Source organism: Tupaia chinensis, unplaced genomic scaffold (genome assembly GCF_000334495.1).
Source record: "Tupaia chinensis unplaced genomic scaffold, TupChi_1.0 Scaffold000126_2, whole genome shotgun sequence".
NCBI lineage: Eukaryota > Metazoa > Chordata > Mammalia > Scandentia > Tupaiidae > Tupaia > Tupaia belangeri.
This window is the reverse complement of record NW_006159594.1, coordinates 2,308,148-2,332,384: the sequence shown is the minus strand read 5'-3', so window position 1 is coordinate 2,332,384 and position 24,237 is coordinate 2,308,148. Positions and strand designations below refer to the sequence as shown.

Below are 24,237 nucleotides of genomic sequence, written 5' to 3'. Positions count from 1 at the left end.
CCCCGCCTACCGCCACTCGGGCACTGCCGCCTCTCCACGCCCACCTTGCTCCTACCCGCTGTTCTTCCGGCCTCCTGCTTCCCAGGCTCCTGTCCCTGCATGGGCTTTCTTCTTCCCATGCTTGGCCTGGGACCGTGAAAGCCTTATTTGGGGTGTCCACCTTTTCTCAGGAGTGGAACAAGACCTGACTTCTCTTCCCTAGCCTTGTAAGCCTGGGACCTGGCTCCTCCTGTATTCCCTGGCCCGTTTAGAGACCCTCAGATGCTGGTACCATCTCTATCTGTGCCCGGTAGGCCTCCTCTGGACTGCTGCAGATTCCATTCCTGGATATGCGCTCAAAGCGCGGGTTCGCACCTCTCTCTTCCTTGAAACCGTTTCTCAGCTTGCAGACGACCTTAGAATGAAATCCGAAGGACTCCTTCATGGCCTGCCTGGCACCCGTTTCTCCTTCACGTTTCTACCACTTCCTCCTCATTCATTGTGCTTACAGATGCTTTGGCTTTCCACCATTGTTCTGGCCCTCCTCTTTGCCCTTCTCAGAGACCTAAGGATCTGGGTTCAGGTTCCCTAGGAGTCACTTTATTTAGTTTATTATTATTATTTTAAATTTTGCTGGAGAGAGACAGAGAGGGAACTTGAGAAAGCAAGCCACTAGGTTCGGGACTCCAACCGCAGAGTCCAGCGCCTTAACCACCACGCCACCTGCTGGACTCCGGCTCTCTCCACTTATTTCTCAAACGTGTCCTGTTTATTCCAGCCTCAGGGCCTTTGCCCTGGCTTCTCCCAGAAACATACTTCTCTGGGTGTTGTCATTCAGTTCTCGGCTCAAATGCCACCTCTTCAGAGAGAACTTTCTTCAGCATCCTTTATAAAGTACTTCCCTACAAATCTAGTACAAGTCAGTCTGTTTTAGTACCTTCAATATCTCGCTGATATTGCAGTTTATTTTTTGAGACAAGGTAAAGTACTGGTTTAAGCCAGGGTTCAGCCAACTTTCCGAAAGGGCCAGAGTATATATGTTAGGCTTTGTGGGCCTTATAGTGTGTGGCAACTACTCAATTCTGTCTTTGTAACAGGAAAACAGTTATCTGCAAATGAATTAGTGTGTCTGTGTTCCAATAAAACTTTATAGACATTAAAATTTAAATATTGTTTAATTTCACATCATAAAATTTCTTGATTTTTCAACCATTTAGAAATGTAAAAACCAGTGGTTGGGATGGTGGTCAAGATGCTGAACGACGTGGCTTGAATCCTGGATTTGGCTGCTTGCTTTCTCACATTCTCTCTCTCTGGTCAAATTAAATAATAATAACAATAAATAAAATGAAATATTTCTGTAAAAAAAGAGAAATGTGAAAAAACATTCTTAGCCTGCAGGTCACTAAAAAAACTGGCTACAGGAGGGCCGTAGTTTGCTAATCTCTGGTTTAGAAAACAATGTACCCATCCTGCCTGTTTTTATAACCTGGTTCTTCTATTTACTAGCTGTCTGTGCCTCTGTTTTGACAACAGCACAGTGGGACCATTACAAAACCTACTTCGTAGTGGTGGTGTTCTGAGGACTAAAAGATTATTTTTTTGAGAGATTTTTTGCTATAGGGTGTATGCTCTTGCCGGAAACATAGGGAGACAGAAGGCGAGAAATAACCTCTCAAGGGGGATGGTCGTACTGCAATCCCTTCTCTTCCATTCTCTTCTTGGGATCTCAGGCAGGCATGCACATGTGCTCAGAGTGAGTTTTAAGCCACCAAGTCTGGGACTGGAACTACGATGAACTGCATGGGAGTCCAGCGACAAAACCATTATGCCACCTGTTGGTCCCATCAGTGGTTACTTTATTTAAAAACGTATAAAGAACTGTGGCTGGCCCAGAGTAAGCACAATGCAAGTGCTTGCTATTGTGTTTGTCATGTACCTCTTCTAGTTAGTTCATAAGGCCTCAAACAGCAGAAACCCTGCCTGTGGTTCACATGGCATGGAGCTATGCTTAGCTCAATAAACATTTGTTACATAAATGAGCATGCCCCCCATGAGGGACACAGAGGGAGGGTCCCTGAATGCAGTGCCCAGATAGGGCACCCTGAGGAGGGCGGAGGGGAAAGTCCATGCAGAGGTAGGAAAAACAAATCAACCAGGCTGGAGATGGAGCACCTGTTCAGTTCAGCAAGAATGACGCCCACAGTGGTCAGTAGAGCAGGTGGCGTGGTAGTGAAGGTGCTGGACTCCCACATGGTCAACCACGATTTGAGTCCCATTCCTAGTGGCTTGAAAATCACACCAAGCATGTGCCCATGCATGCCCAAAATCCCAAGAGGAGAATGGAGTAGGGACTGAGGTGTGGGCATCTTCCCTGGGGGATGATTTCTCACTTTCTCTCTTTTGGTGAGTACAAGTGCCCCCCAAAAAAATAAAAAGAAGAAGAAAAGAAAAAAAATGAGGCCCAGACACCAGATGGTGGTAAAGTGGTAAAACAGAAAGCTCAAGGCTGACTCTCATAAGGAAGTTCTGGGTTCCTTTCAGCACTCCCTGAATATGCTGGGCATAAAAGTGCCCATAATCTGGGGCTTGCTGGGAGTGCATTGCGGAGTCAAGACCCTGTTGGGAGTGCTGTCTCTCATGGAAGAAATAAACTTAAGGAAGAGAGAGAGAGAGGAGGAATGACACCCACACCTACCTACGGGGACTGTTACCTCCCTAGCAGTGCCATTCTTTGATGTCACAGCCCCCAGCAGCTCAAAGGCTGCAAGGATGAGAAGGTCAGCAGGAGGGATGGATGTCAAGCATAAGGAAGAACATTCAAGGTCAGTAATATCAAGAACGGCTGAGAAACTCCAGCGACAACCAGGCCCTCCTTTTACCCTTCCCACCTTTTGAGCCCCACACCAAATGATGAGAGGAGCCAGAGCCAGGCCCGACGTGCCTTTATTTCTTTCAGTTGTGCTTACGGCTGGCATGGGGGCGGGGGAAGAGCCCATGGCCCGGGCTCCCCGGAGACCAGGGCTGATGATACCAGCTGCCATAGGTAAGGTACCAGGCGAAGGTGCCCACTGCAGCGCCCACCACCTTGTGAGTGTACTGGTGGAAATAGATGACGGTACAGAGCAGCAGGAAGTTCCAGAGGCCCAGCAGCAGCACATTGAGCAGGAAGACGAGACGCAGAGGGGCCCCGGCCGGCAGCCCATGGGCTAGGTACTTGGCGAAGACCGCTGCTTCCTCAGCCATGAGCAGGCAGCAGAAGGTGAGCAGGAAGGTGTGGGAAGAGACCGTGTAGCCCCGCCACTGGTGGCCGGCTGCCAGGCAGCTACGGCGATCAGGCAGCTCGTGGAGCAGCAGGCCCTGGGGCAAAGGCTCAAAGCAGGAGCCAGTCAGGTCCTCGATGAGCAGGAAGGCCCGGCCGGCCCCCCGCCACACAGCTGCCCCTACCACCAATCGGCTCAGGTGCCTGGCTGTCACTGCCACACGCCGTGTAGCCAGGAAAACCACCAGCAGCACAAAGCCCCCCAGGAAGGTGCATGTCCAGCCCCACGCTGAATTCACAAACTTTCTGTGGACAGAAGAGGGGAAGCTAGTGAGACCCCAGCCCCACCTCCCACCCTAATCTTTGTTCCCTTTCCTGCTCTGTCCCCAAGTCCTACACATCATTTCATTGGTTCTCCTTCCCAACCCCCACCTCAGCTTTGCTCTCTCCTCAGAAGACCATTCAGGATTCTAGGCCCACATTTTCTCTTCAGGCCTGCTCCTTACTTCCTCTGTTCCCCAGGACTCTGTCCTGTGCTGCCCCCACTTACCCTGCCCTGCCACAACCTTCTCCTCAACCTCCTGGTCTATTTTTAGTTTGCAGACTGGCAGGAGGACAGAAACCTGGAGAAGGGAGCTGGGATCCCAGAGTGCAGGAAGCCGGCTCCCACAGCCTCAGCTGGACTCACATGTTAAAGAAGTTGCCGTGGCTGGCGAAGATAGTCCGAGAGTTGACGTGGAACTGCAGAAGGGGCCCAAAGATGACCACTGCCGCCAACCAGGCATGGTAGAGGCGCCGTAAGCAGGGGCTGCCCAGGAGGCGGGCGGCCTGTTCACTTCCGAAGTACAGCAGGGCAGAGGCCACCCAGAGCAGCACCTTGACCAGGCAGCCCAGTAGTGCACGAATTCGGGCCCCGGCCCCCGGCCCTGCCCCACCGCCGGCCCCAGCTCCATCTTCCCTCCCCTCCCCACTAACTGCTTGCTCTGCTGGGCAGCTGAGGAGGGGCTGATGGGGCCCCCCCCTGGATAAGGACAGGCAGTGACAGGGGTGGCAGGACTAAGGCAAAGCCCCGTTGGCAGCCGCGGGGGGGAGAGGAGTGGGGGGGAAGTGAGGGACCGGAGTGGAGGGCTGCCACGTCAGCAGGGTCCTGGCCCTGGGTGTGTGTTAGTGTGTGTCCTGACAGTAGCCTGTGTCCTTTCTGTTGGCCCTGTGTCCTTAGCTCCAGCCATGTTCTAGTTCACGTCGCAGGGCCAGGCCTGCTGCTCTGGGCTGTCCTTGTCCATGGCTTGCTTGGGTCAAACTGCCTTGTTTGGTCAGCTTAAGTCCCCTTACCCTCCATCCCAGCTCTACCATGTATTTGCCACAGGGAAGTCAGAAGTCATGAAGAAAAAGCTAACCAAACCTTGGAAGTCATTAAAAATATCTGTGTCTGCGGCATTGTAGCAGTGTGGTCCAGCTTTCTTCTGGGTTTCTGAGCACAAAAGCACACCCCTGCAGCATGCAGCCAGGGGGTGTGCACGTCACTGTGCCCACCTCAGGTCTTACGAGGCTCATGGGCAGGGGTACCCACTGCAGTGTGCTGTGGCCCAGCAGCTTAGCCCTGCCCTTGCTCCTGCGCAGACTGGGAGGCTCTAAGGGGCTAATTTGGCTCAGAGCTGCTATGTAAATAGACACAAAGCATCACTCCTATAAGGGCACACTCGGGCCAGCTGGAGGCATAGTGGTTAAGGCTGCTGGATCTTACATGGCCGACTGCATGGTTCAAGTCCTGGACACGGTGGCTTAAAAAACATGCCAGGTGGTTATGAATGTGTGCTCAAAATCCTCTCACTTTCCCTCTCTCTGGTAAGCACATACATCTTGTAGCAAATTGAAAAAGGGGCGGGGAGGCACCATTCATTTGTATGTTTATTACGAAGACCAAGAGATGAAATCAGGGAGCCAGCCCTGTAGCCTAGTGGTCTTAACCATGTGGGAGCACATGGTCACTGCACCATTCAAACCCTGGCCCTGGCAGCTTGAACCACTGGGAGTGGGAGTATATGCATGAGTGTCCAAGAATCTGATAGGATGGAAATGAAGTGACTGAGAAGTGGCCACGCCCAGTTTGGAGGTGCTTTCTCCCTCTCTCTGTCTCGGTGCCACACACCCTCTGGCAATTAAAAACAATAAAAAAAAAAAAAGAACCATACCCGCCCCCCCCCAAAAAAAGATAAAGTCTCCTGGGACCAGTAGATGGTGTAATGGCTATGTTGCTGGACTCCCATGTAGTCGACCACGGTTCTAGTCCCAGACCCGGTGGCTTAAACTCATGCCAGGCACATGTGCATGTGTGCCCAAGATCCCGAGAGAATGGAGAAGGGATTGCGGTGTGGCCATCCCCCCTGGGGGGTGATTTCTCACTTTCTGTCTCTCTTTCTGGTGAGTGTATGCGCCCTATAGCAAAAACCTCTTAAAAAAAGAGAGAGAGAGAGAGAAAGAAAAAGAAAAAAAGAATGTAAAATCTCCTGAGGAAGGCATCCTGTAAGAGATGCTGGCCCAGGCCAGACTCTGAGAGCCCGAAAGAGCACATTTACTTTCAGGAGAAAGGAGGTGGAGGAGACCTTAGAGATAAAACCTTCACTCTGGAGCCCTTTGAAACCTTGGGTTCTGTCACCCAACTAACCACCCTGGGGCCTTGGGTTGCTCACAGGCCCTCATCTCCCAGCCTGACCACTGGGCTCAAGCAGCAGGGCAGAGTGACAACCTACCCAAGGAAAAGTCCCTGTGGTTCAGTGACTGTTTCAAGATCACTTTTTGTTTTCCTTCCTCATTCTTTAAAACTGGCAGTAGGGTCTCAGACCTTGGTAGAGTTCCATAAAGTAGTGAAAAGCATGAGTAAGCAAAGACACCTAGGTACTAGGCCCTACCATTTGACGTTGGGAAAACAGATTATCCCTCCCCAGTCTAAATGCCTTCATCTGTAAATTGATCAAGATGGATTAGCCAATCAGATTCCTTACAGATTCTAAAGCATTAAATCTTCCTGTTCATAGACCCTGTAAGAGCTATAAGGGAACCAGCAGTTAGTGTAATGGCCATGTCGCTGGACTCCCACGTAGTCAACCGTGGTTCGCGTCCCAGACCCGGTGGCTTAAAACTCATTTCAATAAAGAACGCTCGTCTCGGACTGAGATTTGTTCTGAAGGAGAACTACATCTACCTGCAGTGCTTCCCAGAAAGCTTCTGTGGTGAGAAAACAGGCTTATATGTCTTTGTCCTCAGCCTCTGACAGATAAAAATAAAATGCTTCAATCACTGAAACACCAAGTACGAAAGAACAAAACTTGGTGTTTAATTAGCCTTCCTAGTGGAAAATTGAAACTGCTCTTTCTGAAGAAGAGTGGGAGAGGCCAATTAAAATTATAGCCTTGGGACCAGCAGTTGGCATAATTGCTATGTTGCTGGACTCCCATGTGGTCAACCACAGTTCGAGTTCCAGACCCGGTGGCTTAAACTCACACCAGGTGCGTGTGCATGCATGCCCAAGATCCCAAGAGGAGAATGGAGGAGAAGGGATTGTGGCATGGCCATGCCTCCTGGAGAGGGGGGTGGTTTCTCACTTTCTGTCTCTCTGTCTCTCTCTGTCTTTCTGGCAAGCTCACGCACCCTATAGCAAAAACCTCTTCAAAAAAATTAAAAAAAAAAAAAAAGCCAGCAGGTCCGAGACTCGAACCACAGTCAACTACATGGGAGTCCAGCAACACAGCCACCACACCAACTGCTAGTCCTGAGAATTCTGAAGACCTACAGAACCCCTCACATTTCAAAGTTGACATTAAATTTTTCATTGTAATTGAAAGTAGTTACAAAGGTTATTACTGCCTTTTTATATATACGGATATTGCAAAACAACTTTTTTTTTTTTTTTTGGAGAGGTTTTCACTATAGGGCGCGTGCGCTCGCCAGACAGACATAGAGACAGAAAGCGAGAAATCACCCCCCAGGGGGGATGGCCACGCCGCAATCCCTTCTCCTCCATTCTCCTCTCGGGATCTTGGGCACGCACGCACACGCGCCCGGTGTGAGTTTTAAGCTACCGGGTCCGGGACGCGAACCGCGGTCGACTACATGGGAGTCCAGCAATATAGCCATTACGCTAACTGCTGGTTCCTGCAAAACAACTTTTTATTTGCTAGAAAATATGTGCACTTGCCACAGACAAGAGACAGCGAGAGAGAAGGGAAGGCACACCCCCATCCTCCAATGGTGACTGGTCATGCCACAATCTCTTCCCTTCCATCTCTTCCTCCTTTCAGGATCTTGGCCATGTATGCATGTGTCCATTATGTTTCAAGACTCCGAGTTCCAGACTCGAGATACGGGGTCAGCCAGGTAGGACCCAACTGCCTTAAACACCAGACCACAGAGTCAGCCCACAAAATAAAGTGATTCTATCACTCTTTCAAAAGTATACGATGTAATTTAAGTACTAGTGATTAGATAACCTTATCCATTTTTAAAAAAGTAACAAAATCTTAAGATCTATTTCCATTCTATGTCCCCCACAGAATTTATCATGTTTTTATGCTTGAAAGTTTTTTATTGACCATTTATCACACTTTCTACAAAAAGCATGCAATTTAAAATTTATTTTTAAAAATGTCCTGTGGCTACAAAGCCCGAAAAATTAAAAAAATCTTCCTTCTAGATTGAATTTTTATTATAACTGTTAGTAGGACTAAATATATTATTAGTACAACAAACATCTTACAGGGTTTGATAATATATAAAACTGTTGGAAATGGCTCTCTTGGTGAGAATAGATGGCCCATGGGACCCTGATCAAAAAGCTTTGAGGATACTAATAATTTTTGTTTGGCTCTTAAATTGGCACCCTGGAGTAATATGGGTTCTAGGTGAGAAGGGTAACCTCTCTGCGGTGGAGTGGCAGAGGTGAACTGAACAGGCAGATGGAAAAGGAGACCTGGCACAACAGTGTCACACTACATAGACCAATGTGAGGACAAAGCACACACAGCCTGAGGATCTGGAGCTTCTTTTTCTGCCCCTTGCTGGGAAAGCCTGTGAGTACCCCTGGAGATGTGGATCCTGTTTTGAAAAATGGCCTTAGAAAGCATGAAGTGTTGTGGGGTAAGATTCAGTCAGGGCAGGATGTGAACCCCAGCTTCCCCTTGACCCCTGGTGGCTCTGGGACGAGAGGTTCTGAGTGCGAAGTGCCCAGATGAGTCCTGGCCTCAGGACCAACCAGGCTCTCCTGGCTCTGTGTGCATTGGGCTACCTCTTCTGAAGACTGCAGCAGCTCTAGGGCAGACCCCAGAGCAGAGCTGATGCAGGTATTCCCAGGAGCAGACAGAAAATGTGCTTATACTCTGGATCTTTGTTTTTTCTTCTTTCTTTCTTTTTTTGGAGAGGTTTTTGCTATAGGGCGCGTGCGCTCACCATACAGACAGAGACAAAGAGACAGAAAGCAAGAAATCACCCCCCAGGGGAGATGGCCACGTCGCAATCCCTTCTCCTCCATTCTCCTCTCGGGATCTTGGGCACGCATGCACATGCGCCCGGAGTGAGTTTAAGCCGCCGGGTCTGGAACTCGAACCGCGGTCGACTACGTGGGAGTCCAGTGACGTAGCCATTTTGCCAAATGCTGGTCCCTATTCTCTGGATCTTGATGTCTACTTGCCGGGAAGTATGAGGGTGTATCTGCTGCAAGCCTCAATTGCTAAATGATTTTGGTATTTGTCTTCACCTTGGGGTATCGAAAGAATGTCCTCTTTTAAAGAGTACACCTGAAGGCTTTTTTGAAACTGTTTTCTTAAGGTGACAGGATGAAAGACCTCATATAGGAAAATGAGAGAGAGACAGAGGCAGATGCTGGGTAAGGATCCCAGTTTATTGAAGGAGTCAAAGCCAGTGAGAGGACAAAGGAGTCCTACTTCAGCCTTCCTTCTTGAAGCTGCTGGCCTCCTGCAAAATGGGACCCTCTGTGAAGGTAGGACTGGGCCCCATGTAGGGTTACATGGAGCCTTTGGAAACTTCTGCCTCTCACACTACAGCCTGTTCTACCCCACCTCTCAGGTCCAGACATGAGAGAAGACAGTCTCACCCCAGGAGGGTGCTGAAGAAACACCTTGCCCACCCTACCCTCCCAACAAAGACTTCAGGAAGAAAGGCCAGGACACCTGGCCCTCGATTGGCCAGTCTAATCCTCGATGTAAAGACTTGGGCAATGGGCCTGGCCTTAGGCACCTACTCTAACATCCAAACATGATTAAAAACATTGACAGTTCTCTTGCTGGCAGAGGCCACGCCCCAGATAATGGCAGTTCTGCCAGACCCTGGCCAGAGATAGGGACCCAGGCTGACTGGGTATGAGTGCATGAGTCTGCCCTGCAGGGAAGATCATCCAGGGCTCAGCTGGGGCCCGGAGCCTGAGCTGGGTCCAGAGCCTGGGCTGCTACTCCTTGGCCTGTGCCAGTGATCCTCCAAACATTCCCCAGAAGGGAGAAAGGGAAGAGGCAGAGAACATGTTGAGAGGTTTGCCCTGTATGCAGCTGCAGGGCAGACCTACTGGGGTGAGGAAAAGGCAGTACTGGGGTGGGACACGGGGGCGGGGGCACCAGGGCACTCCTCGGACTCTGGCATGTCATCCTGGAAGTACTCAGCCTGGCGATACTGCCACAGACGCAGGTTCCCATCCCACTGTAGGACAGAAGGTAGCGTGAGTCAGGGGGTGCTGCCCCTTCCTAGGTCCAAGCCCCAGATACATGCCAACCCCCTTACCCTGGCAACCTCACCGAACTGCTGACGATTTTCTCTTCAAAGGGGTGCCAACTGACATCACGTACACAGGCCTTGTGGTTGGTTAACTTCTTCACGATGTGGCCACTGAGCAGGTCGTACACTGTCCGGGAAAGGCCAGAGTGGAGAGAGCACCTTCAAGCCACCCCCAACCTCCTCCCGAGCAGCACCACTGACCTGCTTCCCAGGCAACTTCCTGCCTTCCCATGGGAGCAAAGCCCACACCTGAGGATGGTGCCATTTCTGTTTCCTTCTCTGACTTGGGTTGAGGGTACAGTCTAGTGGAGTGCATCTCTGGCCCTTAGCTATCGATAAATTTCACAGGGCGTACGGTTAAAGGACACACAGCAGCTTTAAAGCTTTTAGTGAAGGCACCACAGAAGTGAGTGAATGGCTATCTGCAGGAGTGTGCACGGGTTGCTCCTTGTCTGGAGAGGGTACTGTGCATCCTTCTCTGTGCATGGGTCTCTGGTTACCTCCTTAGGTATGGCACTGCCTTAGACTCCTTATATAAGGGGATTTCCAGAAGTTTGTGGAAAAAGGGAATTTACAAGTCAAATTTGATGCAAAAAATATGGAAATCCATGTATAGTCTTTCTATAACACATATCCTCTCTGAACGTTTTGTAGCCTCCCTGTATCTGTAGCTGAGCATCCCTCCTCCTCCTAAGATGACATGTCATTCACTACCACTCACCGCTGTCTTCTGGTCATTCATTTGTCTATTTCCTCCTTCCCTTCAACATACTTTCTTTCCTGACTGACACTGACACTAGAACAGAATCAACCATATCTTTAGTAATCTATATTTACTGATTAGAATGCTATGTTTCTTTAATTAATTTAAAACGTGGATAAAGAGCATGTTTTCTAAACTATCTCTGTTTAAGCCTTACCTGCTAAAAGCTAAGTTAAGTTTCACTTGTCCTCATTGCTAAGCTTTTTGAGGTCTCTGGTGGTTACAGGTAGACTGCCAAAGAAACAGCCCTGCCCCTCCTGAGGCCGCTGTTCTGGCATGTGCTTACCAACCACTTTGCCAGTGGAGCAGCCACTGTAGATGAACTGCTGGCCAGTGCTATGGATTGGAGAGAATCTGCAGCGGATAAGGGTGTGCAGCACCCCATGGCCCCGGTAGGTCATCAAGGAGCTGTCCCCTGGGAGCTTCAGCTTCCGCCATGCTGGGTAGGGACGCAAGGAGAATTCTAGGTTAGGGAGTCTGTTTCTGGATTGTCCTATATCACTAGTCCTTAGCAAAGACTGAAGCCAGACTATTGCTTTCCCAACTTTCAACTAGGAGCTCTTTTCCCACCTAACTGTCAATCAGTGGTCACCAGTATGCCTCTGCTGGTTGTTATAATACTTTTTTAAAAATTAAAATTTTTAGAGAGATTTTTTGCTATAGGGTGTGTGTGCTCTCCAGAGAGACAGAGACAGACAAAGATAAAGTGAGAAATCACCCCCTGGGGGGGTGGCCATGCCACAATCCCTTCTCCTCCATTTTCTTCTTGGAATTTTGGGCATGCACGCACACATGCCTGGTGTCAGTTTAAGCCAGCTGGACATATCGCTTGGTTCTGAGTGATCTCCCTCAGCCCCCAATCCTGGGAATCCTTGGTTACAGGTAGACTGCCAAAGAAACAGCCCTGCCCCTCCTGAGGCCGCTGTTCTGGCATGTGCTTACCAACCACTTTGCCAGTGGAGCAGCCACTGTAGATGAACTGCTGGCCAGTGCTATTGATTGGAGAGAATCTGCAGCGGATAAGGGTGTGCAGCACCCCATGGCCCCGGTAGGTCATCAAGGAGCTGTCCCCTGGGAGCTTCAGCTTCCGCCATGCTGGGTAGGGACGCAAGGAGAATTCTAGGTTAGGGAGTCTGTTTCTGGATTGTCCTATATCACTAGTCCTTAGCAAAGACTGAAGCCAGACTATTGCTTTCCCAACTTTCAACTAGGAGCTCTTTTCCCACCTAACTGTCAATCAGTGGTCACCAGTATGCCTCTGCTGGTTGTTATAATACTTTTTTTAAAAATTAAAATTTTTAGAGAGATTTTTTGCTATAGGGTGTGTGTGCTCTCCAGAGAGACAGAGACAGACAAAGATAAAGTGAGAAATCACCCCCTGGGGGGGTGGCCATGCCACAATCCCTTCTCCTCCATTTTCTTCTTGGAATTTTGGGCATGCACGCACACATGCCTGGTGTCAGTTTAAGCCAGCTGGACATATCGCTTGGTTCTGAGTGATCTCCCTCAGCCCCCAATCCTGGGAATCCTTGGCTAGCCCCATAGTTCAGCAAAGAGTTAATGCCAGGCAAAGGGGACTGTGTGGGGTGACTTCAAGACTCCTAGCCTATAGACAAATCCTGCGTCCAAGCCAGGCCTGACCAGTGGTGAAGTATTTTACCTACTGCCCCTGACTCCTAGCTTTCCAGATCTTGGTTCTCCTTCCACTCACACCTTTTTTGGGCACTTGCTGCCAGCGATAGTCCCAGTTTTGCTGTGTTGCAGCCTGGCGTGAAGCCTCCATGCCTTCTCGGCTGGAAAAGCGTCGGATATCCCAGAGCTTGATGGTCTGGTCTTTGGAGTTGGAGATGAGATACCGGGCATCGCCCTACGAATCCAAAGATGGTAATGAAGCACCAGTGAAGGTCAGTGCCTGTCAGGCTAGCTGCCGTTCTCTAGTTGAGGGGTGAGAACTCCAGTCTTCTCACTTTGCTTGCCCCTTTCTTCATCCAGATGAACTCACTTCCAATGTTCTGCCTCAGATTTCACCACTGGCTAAGCTTTCCTCTCTTTGCCCAAGTCATTGGCTGGGTTTCACATTCTATGCTGGATTAGATGGTCTTTTGCTTTTCTTATATGGAACACCTTGCCCTGCACCCTGAGGACTGGTGAATACCTGATGGAGCTATTTCCTGGATTAAGCCTCTTCTCTAAACTCCAGCTCTTACAAACCCTGGCTGACAGAGTGCTTGTCAAATTCCCACACCAGTCCACTTTCACACCTTCCTGGGCAACCAGAACCTTAGAAGTCCTGCTGTCCTGCCCACCTTGCTGTCAATGAAAGTGATACCATCCTGGTGTCCAGCCAGGGCACCCACGGGCTTGGGGTCATCTTCCCGCATGGTGCGTCGATCCCACACTTTGCAGATGGCATCATCACCCCCAGAAAACAGGATTTGTGAGCTTATGTCAGCAAAGGCCACTGCATTCACATCATCCTCATGGGATTCAATCTAGGAGAAAAGGTGGCCAGGATACTCAAGACCTTTTTCTAGGTCTTGAAACAGATCAAAGACCAGGAGGCAGAGCTTCTAAGTCTCAGGAGCAATACCTGGAGGGTGCGCCGGTTCTGTTCTCGGTCAAAGACGTACAGGCAGCCATCATTGGCCCTGAAAGAGAAAGGGTAAAGAGGGTCCTGGAACTCTGTGTAGTCTAGAGAGTCCCACTGAGAAGACCTCTGGGAGACAAACTCTTATCTGTTCTTAAATAGGAAGTGGAGGAAGATGAGCCATGTTTTCAAGGAAGTTTGAGACCTCTCTCTTATGCTGGGAAAACAGTGAGCACGAGGTGAAGTGACTTGTAAACCTTGACCTTGGAGAAGGGCTTGTTGCTCTCCTTAGCTGCCAGTGCAGACTATGTAACAGGAGAAGTGATCTCTGGGAGAACTCTGATTCATCAACTGAGGGGCCAGCCAGCCCTACAGACACTCACCCCCCTAGCACTTCTCGTCCATCGGAGGAGACAGCAATGGAGAAGACAGCAAAACGGCGCTCATCTGGCCTGAAGAGAGCAGAGGAAGAACGGGGCTAAGTGGACTTCCCTTCAGCTTTTGTTAATTTACAAGGCATGTCCTACAGGGAAAAAAGGTCTGCCAACATGCGCCAAAATGCAGCTCACCTCAGTGAGAACCCAGAGGTAATTCTGCAACTCTCTAGTCTACCCTGATCCTCTGGCTGACAGGGTGGGTGTTTCCCTCTCAAGAATCTACATATAAACTTACAAATACATATTTCCCTCTAAGTAGGAGTTTTAGTTCAAAAAGTTTGCTTCTGGAGTGCTCTTCCTCCAGAAAAGGAAGCCAGTACCTTAGATCCAAGGCAGTATGTGTGTCTCCCTCCCCGTAGATGTTGCAGATATGAACTAAGAGGAGCAAGAGAAACAACAATCTTTCAGGGCTGCAGGAAGGGAAGCAGAAGTAAAGCTAGGGGAAACATGACACAAAGGGCAAGGATGTCGGAGCACCCTGGGAGTGAATTTCCCAGGACAAGACATGGGGTCCTGTCTGGCAGAGAACAGGTGCATAGAAACCTCAGGTCCCAGGCTGGAGAGACATCAGCAGTCGGGTGCATACTCACTGTAATCAGACCAGCTGGAGTAGAGAAAGTGGTTCCCATCAGGGGTGAAAGCCACATCCAGGACACTCCAGCCTACATCCCGAGCCTTGATGCTCTTGAACTTACGGAAGCGGCCATATCGGCAATCGTATAGTCGGATTGTCTGGTCTGCATAAGTAGGGATCGGGCAGAATTAGGGAACACCCTCCTTGTATCCTTCCCATTCAGACTCCTCTCACGACCTCTGTGGAATCTTCCCTTTATCATGAGAAACATTCTCTGGGTAAGCATTCCTATGCCCGGTTCTGAGCTCCTGGGTCTGGGGCTTTCTAGCCTTAGTCAGGAGGATGTTCCTTCTTTCAGAGAAAGGCAGCTTATAAGACCAAGGTTTGGTACCTTGGCAAGCCGACATGAAGATCTGACCATCTTTGCTGTAGATGCCACAGAAAGCCTTCTGTGAGTAGGTATCCGTGAAGCCCAGATCATTGGGCAAGAAGCTGGGGAAGCAGGAGAATGAGGATACAAGGAGCTCAGAATGAGAACCATCCAATTAACAGAACCTTAATAGCTGGAATGTCTTCTCTTTTGTACAATCCCATCTTCCATCTGTTCCACCACCCTGTAAATTTTCTACACTTTTCCACTTTGTTTACTTTCAAACTTCAACCCCATTTAACCTAACTTTAGTATCTCTGAGGATCCTCTAATGCCCATTCCTTCAAAGTTTAGGAAATGAGACTCTTTGGCCCTTATGGTCTCTCCACCAAGCCCCATACTTACTGAGACATCACTTGAGACTGTTCTCCAAGGGAGAAGCTTCCCCGATGGCAGAGGCCCCGTTCTCTCTAAATGGAAGGGATTGGGGAATATTGCTAGCACAAACACAGGGTCACTTTAGTCATACCAAGCCCTCTCCTCCAAAGAGACTGTTCTCGCTACAGAAGCAGACACCGCACATAGCAGTCTGTCCCACAGAACTCCAATGCAGATTGGGCTGGCTAACTCGCAGCCCTAGCACTTGAGGCTTCCTTGGAAAGTTCACTTCCTTTTTTCTTTGGTATAGAAAAGAGCTTTTAGCTGCCTTGGTAAGCCTGCTGCCAGGCTGGCTAGAGTTAGACAGGCCTACCTGGTGCAACATTCGAGGAAAGCTGTGCTCCTGGGCAGTCCTCCTAAGCCCCAGTCGCCCTGTGGCCAGTTCCACTTGTGTCTTGATCTCATTGCATTCCAGCTCCCGGGTGTCAGGGGTTGCATCCACTGTGAGTACCAAGGAGAAGTTTTACCCTAGGTCTTCTAGCCCAAGGACAGAGGGCAGCACGTCTACCCAATGTGGCTGAATATCCTGAGGCTCTAAGGACTTTCTTATTCCCTGGATTTTCTTCTTTTAAACTATTATTTCTCACCAAAATTAAGGTTTTCTATAAAAAATATAAATTAAAAAAATAATTAAGGCTTTCTAATGAAATCTTCCAACATTGGAAGATCTTTCCTCTTACCAGGTGGGTTGTATCGATCCCCGAGACGACCATCCCAAGCACTGTCATGCTCTTCCTCTGAGTCGGAGAGGGCCTGGATGAGTTGTAAATTTGCTGCACCTCCTCCCTGCACCAACCTCACTTGGCCTCTGTGGAGAGACCCCCCCCCCATTAAAAAGGAGGGGACCCCTTCTCCCAAACCATCCAAATTTAGAGTCAATCAACCACTTGGCACTTTTTTTGAGGCTTGGCACTGACTACACATTAGCTTTTATTTTCAGGCAATATTTCCTACTATAAGACAGAAGAAAGCAGATTCTTACTCTTAGAATAAGAGCAGAAAATTCCAAGCCCTGGTTGACACACCTACTACTTTGACCTCCCACTGTGCTAAAAATTCTGACTGTATTGTCTTTCAAGACTCTGCCTGAGAAGTCTAGTGAACACAATATTCTGTAGGGATCCAAACTCATCTTCTCGCCAAAGAGCAGCAAGAAAACAAAGCAAGCTGCACCCTTTTCCAGTCAATTTTTGGTGGTCACTCCCTTCAAGGCATTCTTTCCTCAAGAATAGGATTAGAGTTGGGGTAATTTAAACTTGTTTTTCAAGTAAATCCACATGAGCCTCTTATCACATGTTAACTGCTTTTGTAGAGTTGAAGACCCCTCCTCTCCAACTCCTCTCATCTCTTACAACACTCTTTACTCCATTAGGACTCCCTTTTTTACTTACTCAGAAAATAAACTATGTTTGCGTAGTCCTAGCCAGAGAGGCTTCCCTGAACAGTCCCCAAACACAAGAACAGGTCCTCTTGATGACCCTCCCTTGGGCAAGAATCATTCCTTCTGGGTCTAGAGCTGAGTGCCATGGGTGTTCAAGAGGGAAAGGCTGTTCTGCTAATCCCATGGGTTATCCTTTGTCATTTTCCTGCCTGGAGTTGGGATCAATGGACTGTGGTAGCACCTGGTGGGGTCGCACCAGAGGGTAAGTTACCTGCGGAGGAGATAGGCCAGTACCTGGGCCAGATCCACATCTTCATCCTCCTCTTCCTCTTCTTCGCTCCGACGGAGGCCAGCCCCTCTTCGGGACAAACCCTCAGAGGGGTCTCCGGACCCGGATCCTGCACTGCTGCTGTTCCGAGAACCCATCTTCTGGTTACAGCATTCTTAGGTACTGTGCAGGGACTTCTCCTGTCACCTCCTTGGGTTTGGTGAAAGCAAAGCCTGCTCTAGAAATACCGGGGTCTCTTGAGATAGGGCCGTCACTATCTATGGGAAGATGACCCTTCCTAGGAACTACATTTCCTTCTCTTTAACCTATGACAAGTCCCAAGGCTTCTGGGAACACAAACCTTCCCCAAGCCTGTGGAGCAAAGAAGGCAGAGTGAGCCTAGGGCACTACTCTAGCTCACCAATGAGAACCCTTTGAAGTGGAATTTCTCAGTCCAGTACCTCAAACTCACCTATCAAAGTCCCAAGAAGGGGGGAGGATTTCCAGGTAACCTCTCTGGCTGACCAATCAAAACCCCTCGAGGAAGAAAGCGCCTCACTAGCTTCTCTTATCTAGCCAATCAGAAGCTCAACACCCAAAGACCCCCCACACACATAGCAACGTCCCCCCTTACCGACCAATCAGAGCACTCTCTTGCGAAACCCGGCAGCAGCGACAGCCAATGAGGTTAGAATTCGGTCTAACACCCCCTCTTTTCTCGCCTTACGCCCACGTGGTGTACCGGGGGTGTGTACGCCAAGGGTGGTGGGGGGGCTGAGAAGCACCTCCCACTGAAGCCAGCGGTTACCGCCCCGCACGAGACCACCCACCAGCCAGGCGCGGTCGCAGAACCTGCAGCGGCGCAAGGCCTGTTTACACCGACTGCCGCCGCAGCGTCGGCCAACAGCTCCTCCGTCACGCGCCTCCTTCGTCACGCATCTCCCGGCTTCCCCGCCGGAGGGCTGTAGACGTCATGCGACGCTCCCGGCGGCCCCGCCTCCTTGGCTCACTCACTGGACGGCAGAGCACGGTGATTGATTGGTGGGCGGGAGAAAGCCCGTGAAGGGTCTGAGGGGAGGAGAGAGTGCGCGACAGAGGAGGGGCGTTTGCTGTCGATGGGGGAGGAGTTGGTGGGAACTGGCTGCTTCCTGGATGAGATCGCGGAACTAATGGCTGAGAGGCGGGGCTTACAAAAAAAAAAAACGGTTGCTGGTTCGCTACCTAGAGGTATATTAGCCAGGGATATAAGTTACTGTCTGTCTCCAAGGTTCCTCCGGATCCAAACTTTCCAGCTAATGCCCAAGGGCCTCCTACTCTGCCCCGCTTCCCCGCCCTGCTCCAGCCGTTCTCTTTCCACTGTTTCAGCTCCGGTCGAGGGTGCCCGGCGCCCTTGGGGCGTGTGCTCGCGTTACAGGTGGGGAGCCGGGCCTCCACACCCTTCTTCCGGGTTTAGTTCCTGTAAACCTTGCTTTTGTAGACCTCCCTTATTCGTTCTGGCAATTTTTACACGACCCCTGGCTTCCCTTCGCGGTCTTTACAGACGCTCCCTAATACCGACTCTGGCCTCCTAGAGCTTTTCCGGTTCCGTCGGTCGCCTTAGACGCTCCCTTCATTCACCGGGATTTGCCGACCTTCCCTAAACTTTCCCCACTTTGCCTATACCCTGGTCCGCGAGTCCAGGGTGTGCACTGGCGCCGCCTCCTACTCCCTCCTATGGGTTTGTGAACAACAGGGCTGAGTCCAAGGCCAGGACTTGCCACGACTCGGGATCCTCGGCTAGGATGGGAGGAGAGAGTGGGTTAGGCGACCTCGCTGTGTGCAGCCGAAAGGCCCCGGCCGGATCCGGATCCCTACCTAGCTTCCTCCTCCCCAGCTCGCTCTCCGACATGCTGCGACCCACCCTCCGCGCAGAGCCTCCCGGAGGCTGGGAGGGGAGCGAGGCCCTAAGTTCCTCTGGGCCGTCCTGTGGCTCACTCTCCGGGGAGGGCGAGGGTGTGGCTAGTCCTTAGGGTGTTCTCTGGACCGCTAGAGCAGCTTCAGGGGCTTGCGACCTGTTGACAGTTCTGCGCTTACAAGGGTCCCCTGCACGGTTTAATGTTCTACTGTCTTCATCTTGAAATTCTTAATTTTTTTTTTTTTTGCTATAGGGCGTGTGCACTCGCCAGAAAGAGAGAGAGAGCGAGATCGCTCTCTCTCTCTCTCTCGCACACACACCCACACCCACACACACACCCAGGGCAATGGCAACACCACAGTCTCTTGGACATGCACGCACACGCGCTGGGTGTGACTTTAGGTCCAGCGACGTAGGTAGCCATTACGCCATCTCCTGGCCCCGAAATTCTTAATAATTTTTGAACAAACGACCCAAATTTTCATCCTGCGCCGGGCTCCACTAATTACTAGTCAGTTCTGCTTACATCCTTACAGGTTGTCTGTGCCTTAACACTTACTAAGACTAGGATTCCGTGGTTTTTTGGTTCTTCAGCCTGGAAAATCTGAATTTTTTTTTTTGGTAATGATCTTCTCTTTACTCTTTAAAATTCAAGCCCTATAGTTTATTTTTGTTTTTACTGGTATGGGTCGTGTGTGCTTGGGGAGAGAGACAGAGAGAAAGCACAACCCTCACCCCCCATGGTCATGCTTTAATCCCTTCTTCATTCTCCTCTTGGGATCCTGGGCATGTACCCACTTGTGTCCACGTGTTTTTCAAGCTCAGGGGTCGGTACTGCTAACCTGTGCAGTGTGGGCTGTGTGAGATCCACCTGCCTTAACCACACCCCATCTGGCTGGCTCACAATAATCCATTTTTTGATGATCTCTTTCCTCTTCTCTCTTTTTTAGAGGTTATTACCTTAGGGCATGTGCACTGGGGGTGAGGGACACAGAGACAGTGAGAGGGGAAGTGAGAAATCACCACCCAGGGGGACTGACCAAGCTGCAATCCCTTGCCTCTGTTCTTCTAGGAGTTAGGCTGTCATGCACCTGTGCCCAACATGAGTTTCAGGACACCAGGTGGAAACTCCAAATGCCTTTGGCCATGTGGGATTCGGCCCTGTAACTGCTATGCCATCTGCTGGCCCCTCTCTCTTTTTTTAAGGTTTTTGTCATAGGGAGCGTAGGGATCTTGCCGTGGACTGAAGGGAAGTGAGAAATCAATCCCCGACTGGTGTGTGTGTGTGTGTGTGTGTGTGTGTGTGTGTGGTGGCGGTGGCCATGTTGCAATCCTTTCTTCACTCTCTTCTTTGGACTTTAGCATTTAAAAATCTTGCTTAAACCTGGGGACAGCAGGTGGCATGGTGGTTAAAGGCACTGGACTCCCACCTGGCCAACTGTGGTTTGAATCTTGGACCTGGTGACTTGCTATCTGTCTCTCTTCCCCTTTCTATCGCTGCCTCTCTCTGGTCAAATTAAAGAAGTGATAATAACAAATAGAATAAATAAATAAATATTAAAAAACTTGCTTAAACCTGAATAAATCTTGTTAATTAAGTCTTTGTAATATGGAACTTCTACAAGATTGAATAAAATATTTAAAATTCATGGTAGGGTCAGCTGGTGGTGTGGTGGTTAGTAACTTTAAAAATAAAATCTGAAGTTTTATGACCGAAGTGAGTCTTCAAGTAAAATGCTAAAGCTTAATAGGGTTCATCACTGGAATCACTGATTAATTTTTGTATGTAAAAGATTTTTTTAACCTTATGCACTTGATTTTGCCACTTGTGACCTATATAGTATTTTTCAAATGTTTATGAGTATTCAATAGAACTATGTGTTCTATTGAAATAAATAAAATGTAATTTCTTTAAAAATAATTATAGTTGAGTCATTTTGATACATTCTTTTGGTCCTTTCCTTTTTTTTTTTTTTTTTGCTATAGTGCATGTGCGCTCGCCAGAAAGACAGAGAGAGACAGAGAGACAGAAAGCGAGAAATCACCTCCCGGGGGGGATGGCCACTGCAATCCCTTCTCCTCCATTCTCTTCTCAGTATCTTGGGCACACACGCACACGCGCCCGGTTTGAGTTTAAGCCGCTGGGACTACAAACCGCAGTCAACTACATGGGAGTTCAGCGACATAGCCATTACGCTAACTGCTGGTCCCATTGGCCCTTTCTTAGTTTTGAAACTTGGTGTGTAGGTTGGATGCAGTTTGTAAAGTGCTTTTCATTTGAGTAGCTCCTACTCTACCTAGCTACAGCTGAAGTTAGTCATTAGGACCATTTCTAGTAACTGCTAAGTAAATGTTAGCTAACTGATTTCCTGTCTCCCCTGCCTCGGCCTGTTTCCTGCTCTTAAGCATCTCCACTAGAGGGCAGGCTGGGCTGAAGAGAAATGAAGAAAAGCCAAGTTTTCATTCTCTGTCTAACCTTGATTGGCCTCTCCCTGACCCCAACTCCCAGCCAGGTGACCTCACAGAACTCATCAGGTTAATTGCAAAAGGACTCAGGGACTAAGGACCTGTGGTCAAAGGTGGGACAATCTGAACGTTAATAAAGATTAACATATTCAGATCTATGAATGGTGTGTGTGTGTGTGTGTGTATGTGTATAAAACTAATCAGTTTCCTTTTTCTTTTTTAAAACTTTGCCATAGAGTACATGCAGTGCTGGAGAGAGAGAGAGAAAGTGAGAAATCACCCCTCAGGGGGGATGGCCATGCTGCAGTCCCTTCCCTTCCCTTCCATTCTTGGGATTGTGGGCGCACACACACACATGGGTGCCTGGTGCGGGATTGTGGGCACACACACACACATGGGTGCCTGGTGCCTTGTTCAAGCTGATGGTCTGGAACTCTTAACTGCACAGTGGGCCATGTGGGATCCAGCTGCCTTACCCGCCACACCATCTGGCTGGCTCCAGTTTCCTTTTTGAAGGATGATAAGAAACCAAATAATTATTTTGAAGATAATAGATAGAGGAAATGAACCAAGCAATTTTCTTGCCGTTCCTATATAAACTACATCACAGGGCAATGAAATAGAAGGTAAAGGGAAATGTCCTTTATAAAAGTATTTGATGATGATGATTATTTTTAGTTTTTTCTCATAGGGTACAGGTGCTCACTGGGGAGAGACAGGGAGGGAAAATGAAAAACCAATCCACAGGGGCGGTAACAACACTGCAGTCTCTATTCTCCTCCCGGGATTTTAGGCACACGTGCACAGGCACCCAGCATGATTTTCAAGCTAGTGGGTCCAGGACTCAAGCCATGCTTGGTCATGTGGGAGTCCAGCATCTTAACCACCACACCACTTGTTCAAGAGAGACAGAGATGGAAAGTAAGAAAGTACCTCTCATGGTACCAGCAGGTGGTGTGGTGGTTGGAGTACTGGACTCCTACATGGCTGACAGAGGTTTGAGTCCTCGACCTGGCACCTTGCTTTCTCACTTTCCTTTTCTTTCTGGTGAAATAAATAAATAAAATAAATAATTTTAAAAAAAGAAAAAAAAAAAGAAAAGAAAGCACCCTACATGGAGGATAGTCACACCCCAATCCCTTCTCCTCCATTTTCCCTCCTCTCAGGATTTTGAACATGCACTCACATGCACTGGTATGTTTTTCAGGCTGCCGGCTCAAAGACTAACCATGTGGTTGGCTATGTGGGTTCCTGCTGCCTTAACTACCACGCCATAGGCTGACCCAAAAGTATTCCAGTTATTATGACAGAACCAGAGTGTAGCTATTTTATAATCCTTAGTGAATTAATGAATTTAAGCATTGATCATATAGGTCTGGACTCTTCACTGGCTAAGTTGAAAAAAGGAAAGAATGGAGAGGGGAATATGTAGATATAAAGACCTAAAAGATATGAAAATTTTAAAAAGGGGCAAAGCTATAATATTAGAGTGTTGGGATCCCTATTTTGATGATAAAATTACACACACACACACACAAAATCCACAAAGTGATTCCTTAAAATTAGATTTTATTTAACTTTATTTATTTTTAATTTGTTCAGAGAGGAATAGGGTGAGAGAGAGAGAGAGAGAGAGAGGGGGAGAGAGGGAAAGTGAGAAAGCAAGTCGCCAGGTCTGGGTCTGGCAATGTGCTGTTTCTTTCTCTGGCTGGTGGTTTCAAGGATGTTCACTTTATAATATTGAGTCATTAGATAAGTCATGACGTATTTTTCTATGCAGAAATGCACTATGATTCTTCAGGCAACCTAATAGTTTATTAGACTATACTATTGTTTCATATGGTTATCTGTGTTTTATTTTAAAGTGAAAAGATTAATTACAGCATCACCCAATGGCCTGATAGTTGAAGCAGCTGGATCCCACACAACCGGCTGCACAGTTCAAGTCCTGGACCCAGAGGCTTGAAAAACACACCTGGTGTATGTACCAAAATCCTGAGAGACGAATGGAGAAAGGATTATGGCATGGCCATCCTCATGAAGGGTGCTTTCTCTTTCTCTTTTCATGGAGTACATGTACTCTATAGTAAAAACTAAGGAAAAAAAAAAGTTAATTGCATGTGTTAACTGTATTTTTTCATTTATCTGGAGTTAAGGGACATGTAGCACAATTTTATTCTAATTAACAAAAAATAATTTTTTAAAGAATTGCTTGATTTTATTGATTATTATTATTATTGAACATAATATAGTGTGCTCACCAGGAGTGGGAGAGAATGTGAGAAAGCAAGTTGCCAGTTCCAGGACTTGAAATGTGCCTTAACCACCACACTATCTGCTGGCCCCCCAAAATAATTTTTTTCTTTTTTTTTTAAGTTATTTTATTTAGTTTTATTTATTTATTTATTTTATTTTATTTAACCAGAGAGGGACAGAGTAAGAGAGTGCATGTGAGAGAAAGTGAGAAAGCAAGCTACCAGGTTTGGGACTTAAACCATGGTTGGCCAAGAGGGAATCCAGCACCTCTAGCCACACCACCTGTCGGGCCCTCCCCAAAATAATCTTTAACACTATCACCTTTCTGTCACTGTGCATTTAGATACCAGAAAGGTGCCTGGAACCCCAGTTCTCTGCCCCTTTCCTGAAGGGATTTATTTCCAAATCTTACTTATTTCCTTTATGAGGGACATCTAGAGATTGATTTATTTATTTTGCCAAAGGTTGTATGTGCTCACCAGCCAGTACCCCACCCCCTAGTCGGGGATGGCCATATCATAATCCCTTCTCCATCCTTTTGGGATTTCCTTGTTTTTCAAGCTACTGGGCCTGGGATTTGAACTATGCAATTGGCTATGTGGGATCTGGCTCCTTTAACCATGAAGCCACGGGGCCAGGGGCCCAAAGTTAGTTCTTGTTTTCTGGGTACAGACTCCTGATGTATCCATTTGTTTATAAATTCATTTAGCCCGGGAACCAGCAGTTAGTGTAATGGCTATGTCACTGGACTCCCACGTAGTCGACCGCGGTTCGCGTCCCGGACC

At 48.6% G+C, this 24,237-nt stretch overlaps 3 protein-coding genes across 16 annotated transcripts in view; 1 reads left to right on the top strand and 2 right to left on the bottom strand.

Moving 5' to 3' along the window:
- Positions 1-2,781: 2,781 nt before the first annotated feature.
- On the bottom strand, positions 2,782-4,524 carry FITM1 (fat storage inducing transmembrane protein 1). The gene is made up of 3 exons (XM_014586272.2): positions 4,483-4,524; positions 3,930-4,297; positions 2,782-3,547 (listed from the first exon to the last, which is right to left on the bottom strand). Exons 1-3 carry the CDS (start codon positions 4,522-4,524, stop codon positions 2,935-2,937), a joined length of 1,023 nt encoding a protein of 340 aa, XP_014441758.1. The 3' UTR covers positions 2,782-2,934.
- Positions 4,525-9,113: 4,589 nt separating this feature from the next.
- On the bottom strand, positions 9,114-17,797 carry DCAF11 (DDB1 and CUL4 associated factor 11). Of its 14 annotated transcripts, none has more exons than XM_006144542.3 (15): positions 17,667-17,797; positions 16,840-17,074; positions 15,868-15,995; positions 15,501-15,628; positions 15,155-15,219; positions 14,771-14,871; positions 14,396-14,542; positions 14,126-14,180; positions 13,752-13,820; positions 13,372-13,429; positions 13,088-13,273; positions 12,495-12,648; positions 11,724-11,876; positions 10,039-10,145; positions 9,114-9,943 (listed from the first exon to the last, which is right to left on the bottom strand). In XM_006144542.3, the coding sequence occupies exons 2-15, from the start codon at positions 16,992-16,994 to the stop codon at positions 9,809-9,811; spliced, it is 1,641 nt and encodes a 546-aa protein (XP_006144604.1). In that variant the 5' UTR covers positions 16,995-17,074; positions 17,667-17,797; the 3' UTR covers positions 9,114-9,808. The 14 variants fall into 14 exon arrangements, with proteins under 14 accessions (XP_006144604.1, XP_006144605.1, XP_006144606.1 ...); XM_006144543.3 differs by having other exon boundaries at positions 16,840-17,046; positions 17,667-17,789; XM_006144544.3 differs by having other exon boundaries at positions 16,840-17,069; positions 17,689-17,782.
- The window catches only part of NRL (neural retina leucine zipper), a 39,109-nt gene continuing 32,611 nt past the window's right edge, over positions 17,740-24,237 (top strand). The window contains exon 1 of the mRNA XM_014586299.2: positions 17,740-17,866. The gene's annotated coding sequence lies outside the window, so the exon portion shown is untranslated. The remainder of the gene's footprint in view (positions 17,867-24,237) is intronic.

Bases quoted from the DNA above. Each gene is read 5' to 3' on its own strand.
- FITM1 (XM_014586272.2), bottom strand. From the start codon at position 4,524: ATGGACAAGGACAGCCCAGAGCAGCAGGCCTGGCCCTGCGAC. The intron at 4,298-4,482 runs GTGAACTAGAAC...GCTTTGCCTTAG, and splicing joins AGCAGGCCTGGCCCTGCGAC to TCCTGCCACCCCTGTCACTG. The intron at 3,548-3,929 runs GTGAGTCCAGCT...TTCTGTCCACAG, and splicing joins CACGGCAACTTCTTTAACAT to AAAGTTTGTGAATTCAGCGT.
- DCAF11 (XM_006144542.3), bottom strand. From the start codon at position 16,994: ATGGGTTCTCGGAACAGCAGCAGTGCAGGATCCGGGTCCGGAGACCCC. The intron at 13,430-13,751 runs GTGAGTGTCTGT...TTTCTCTTTCAG, and splicing joins GGACGAGAAGTGCTAGGGGG to GGCCAATGATGGCTGCCTGT. The intron at 9,944-10,038 runs GTGAGGTTGCCA...TCTGTCCTACAG, and splicing joins AGAAAATCGTCAGCAGTTCG to TGGGATGGGAACCTGCGTCT.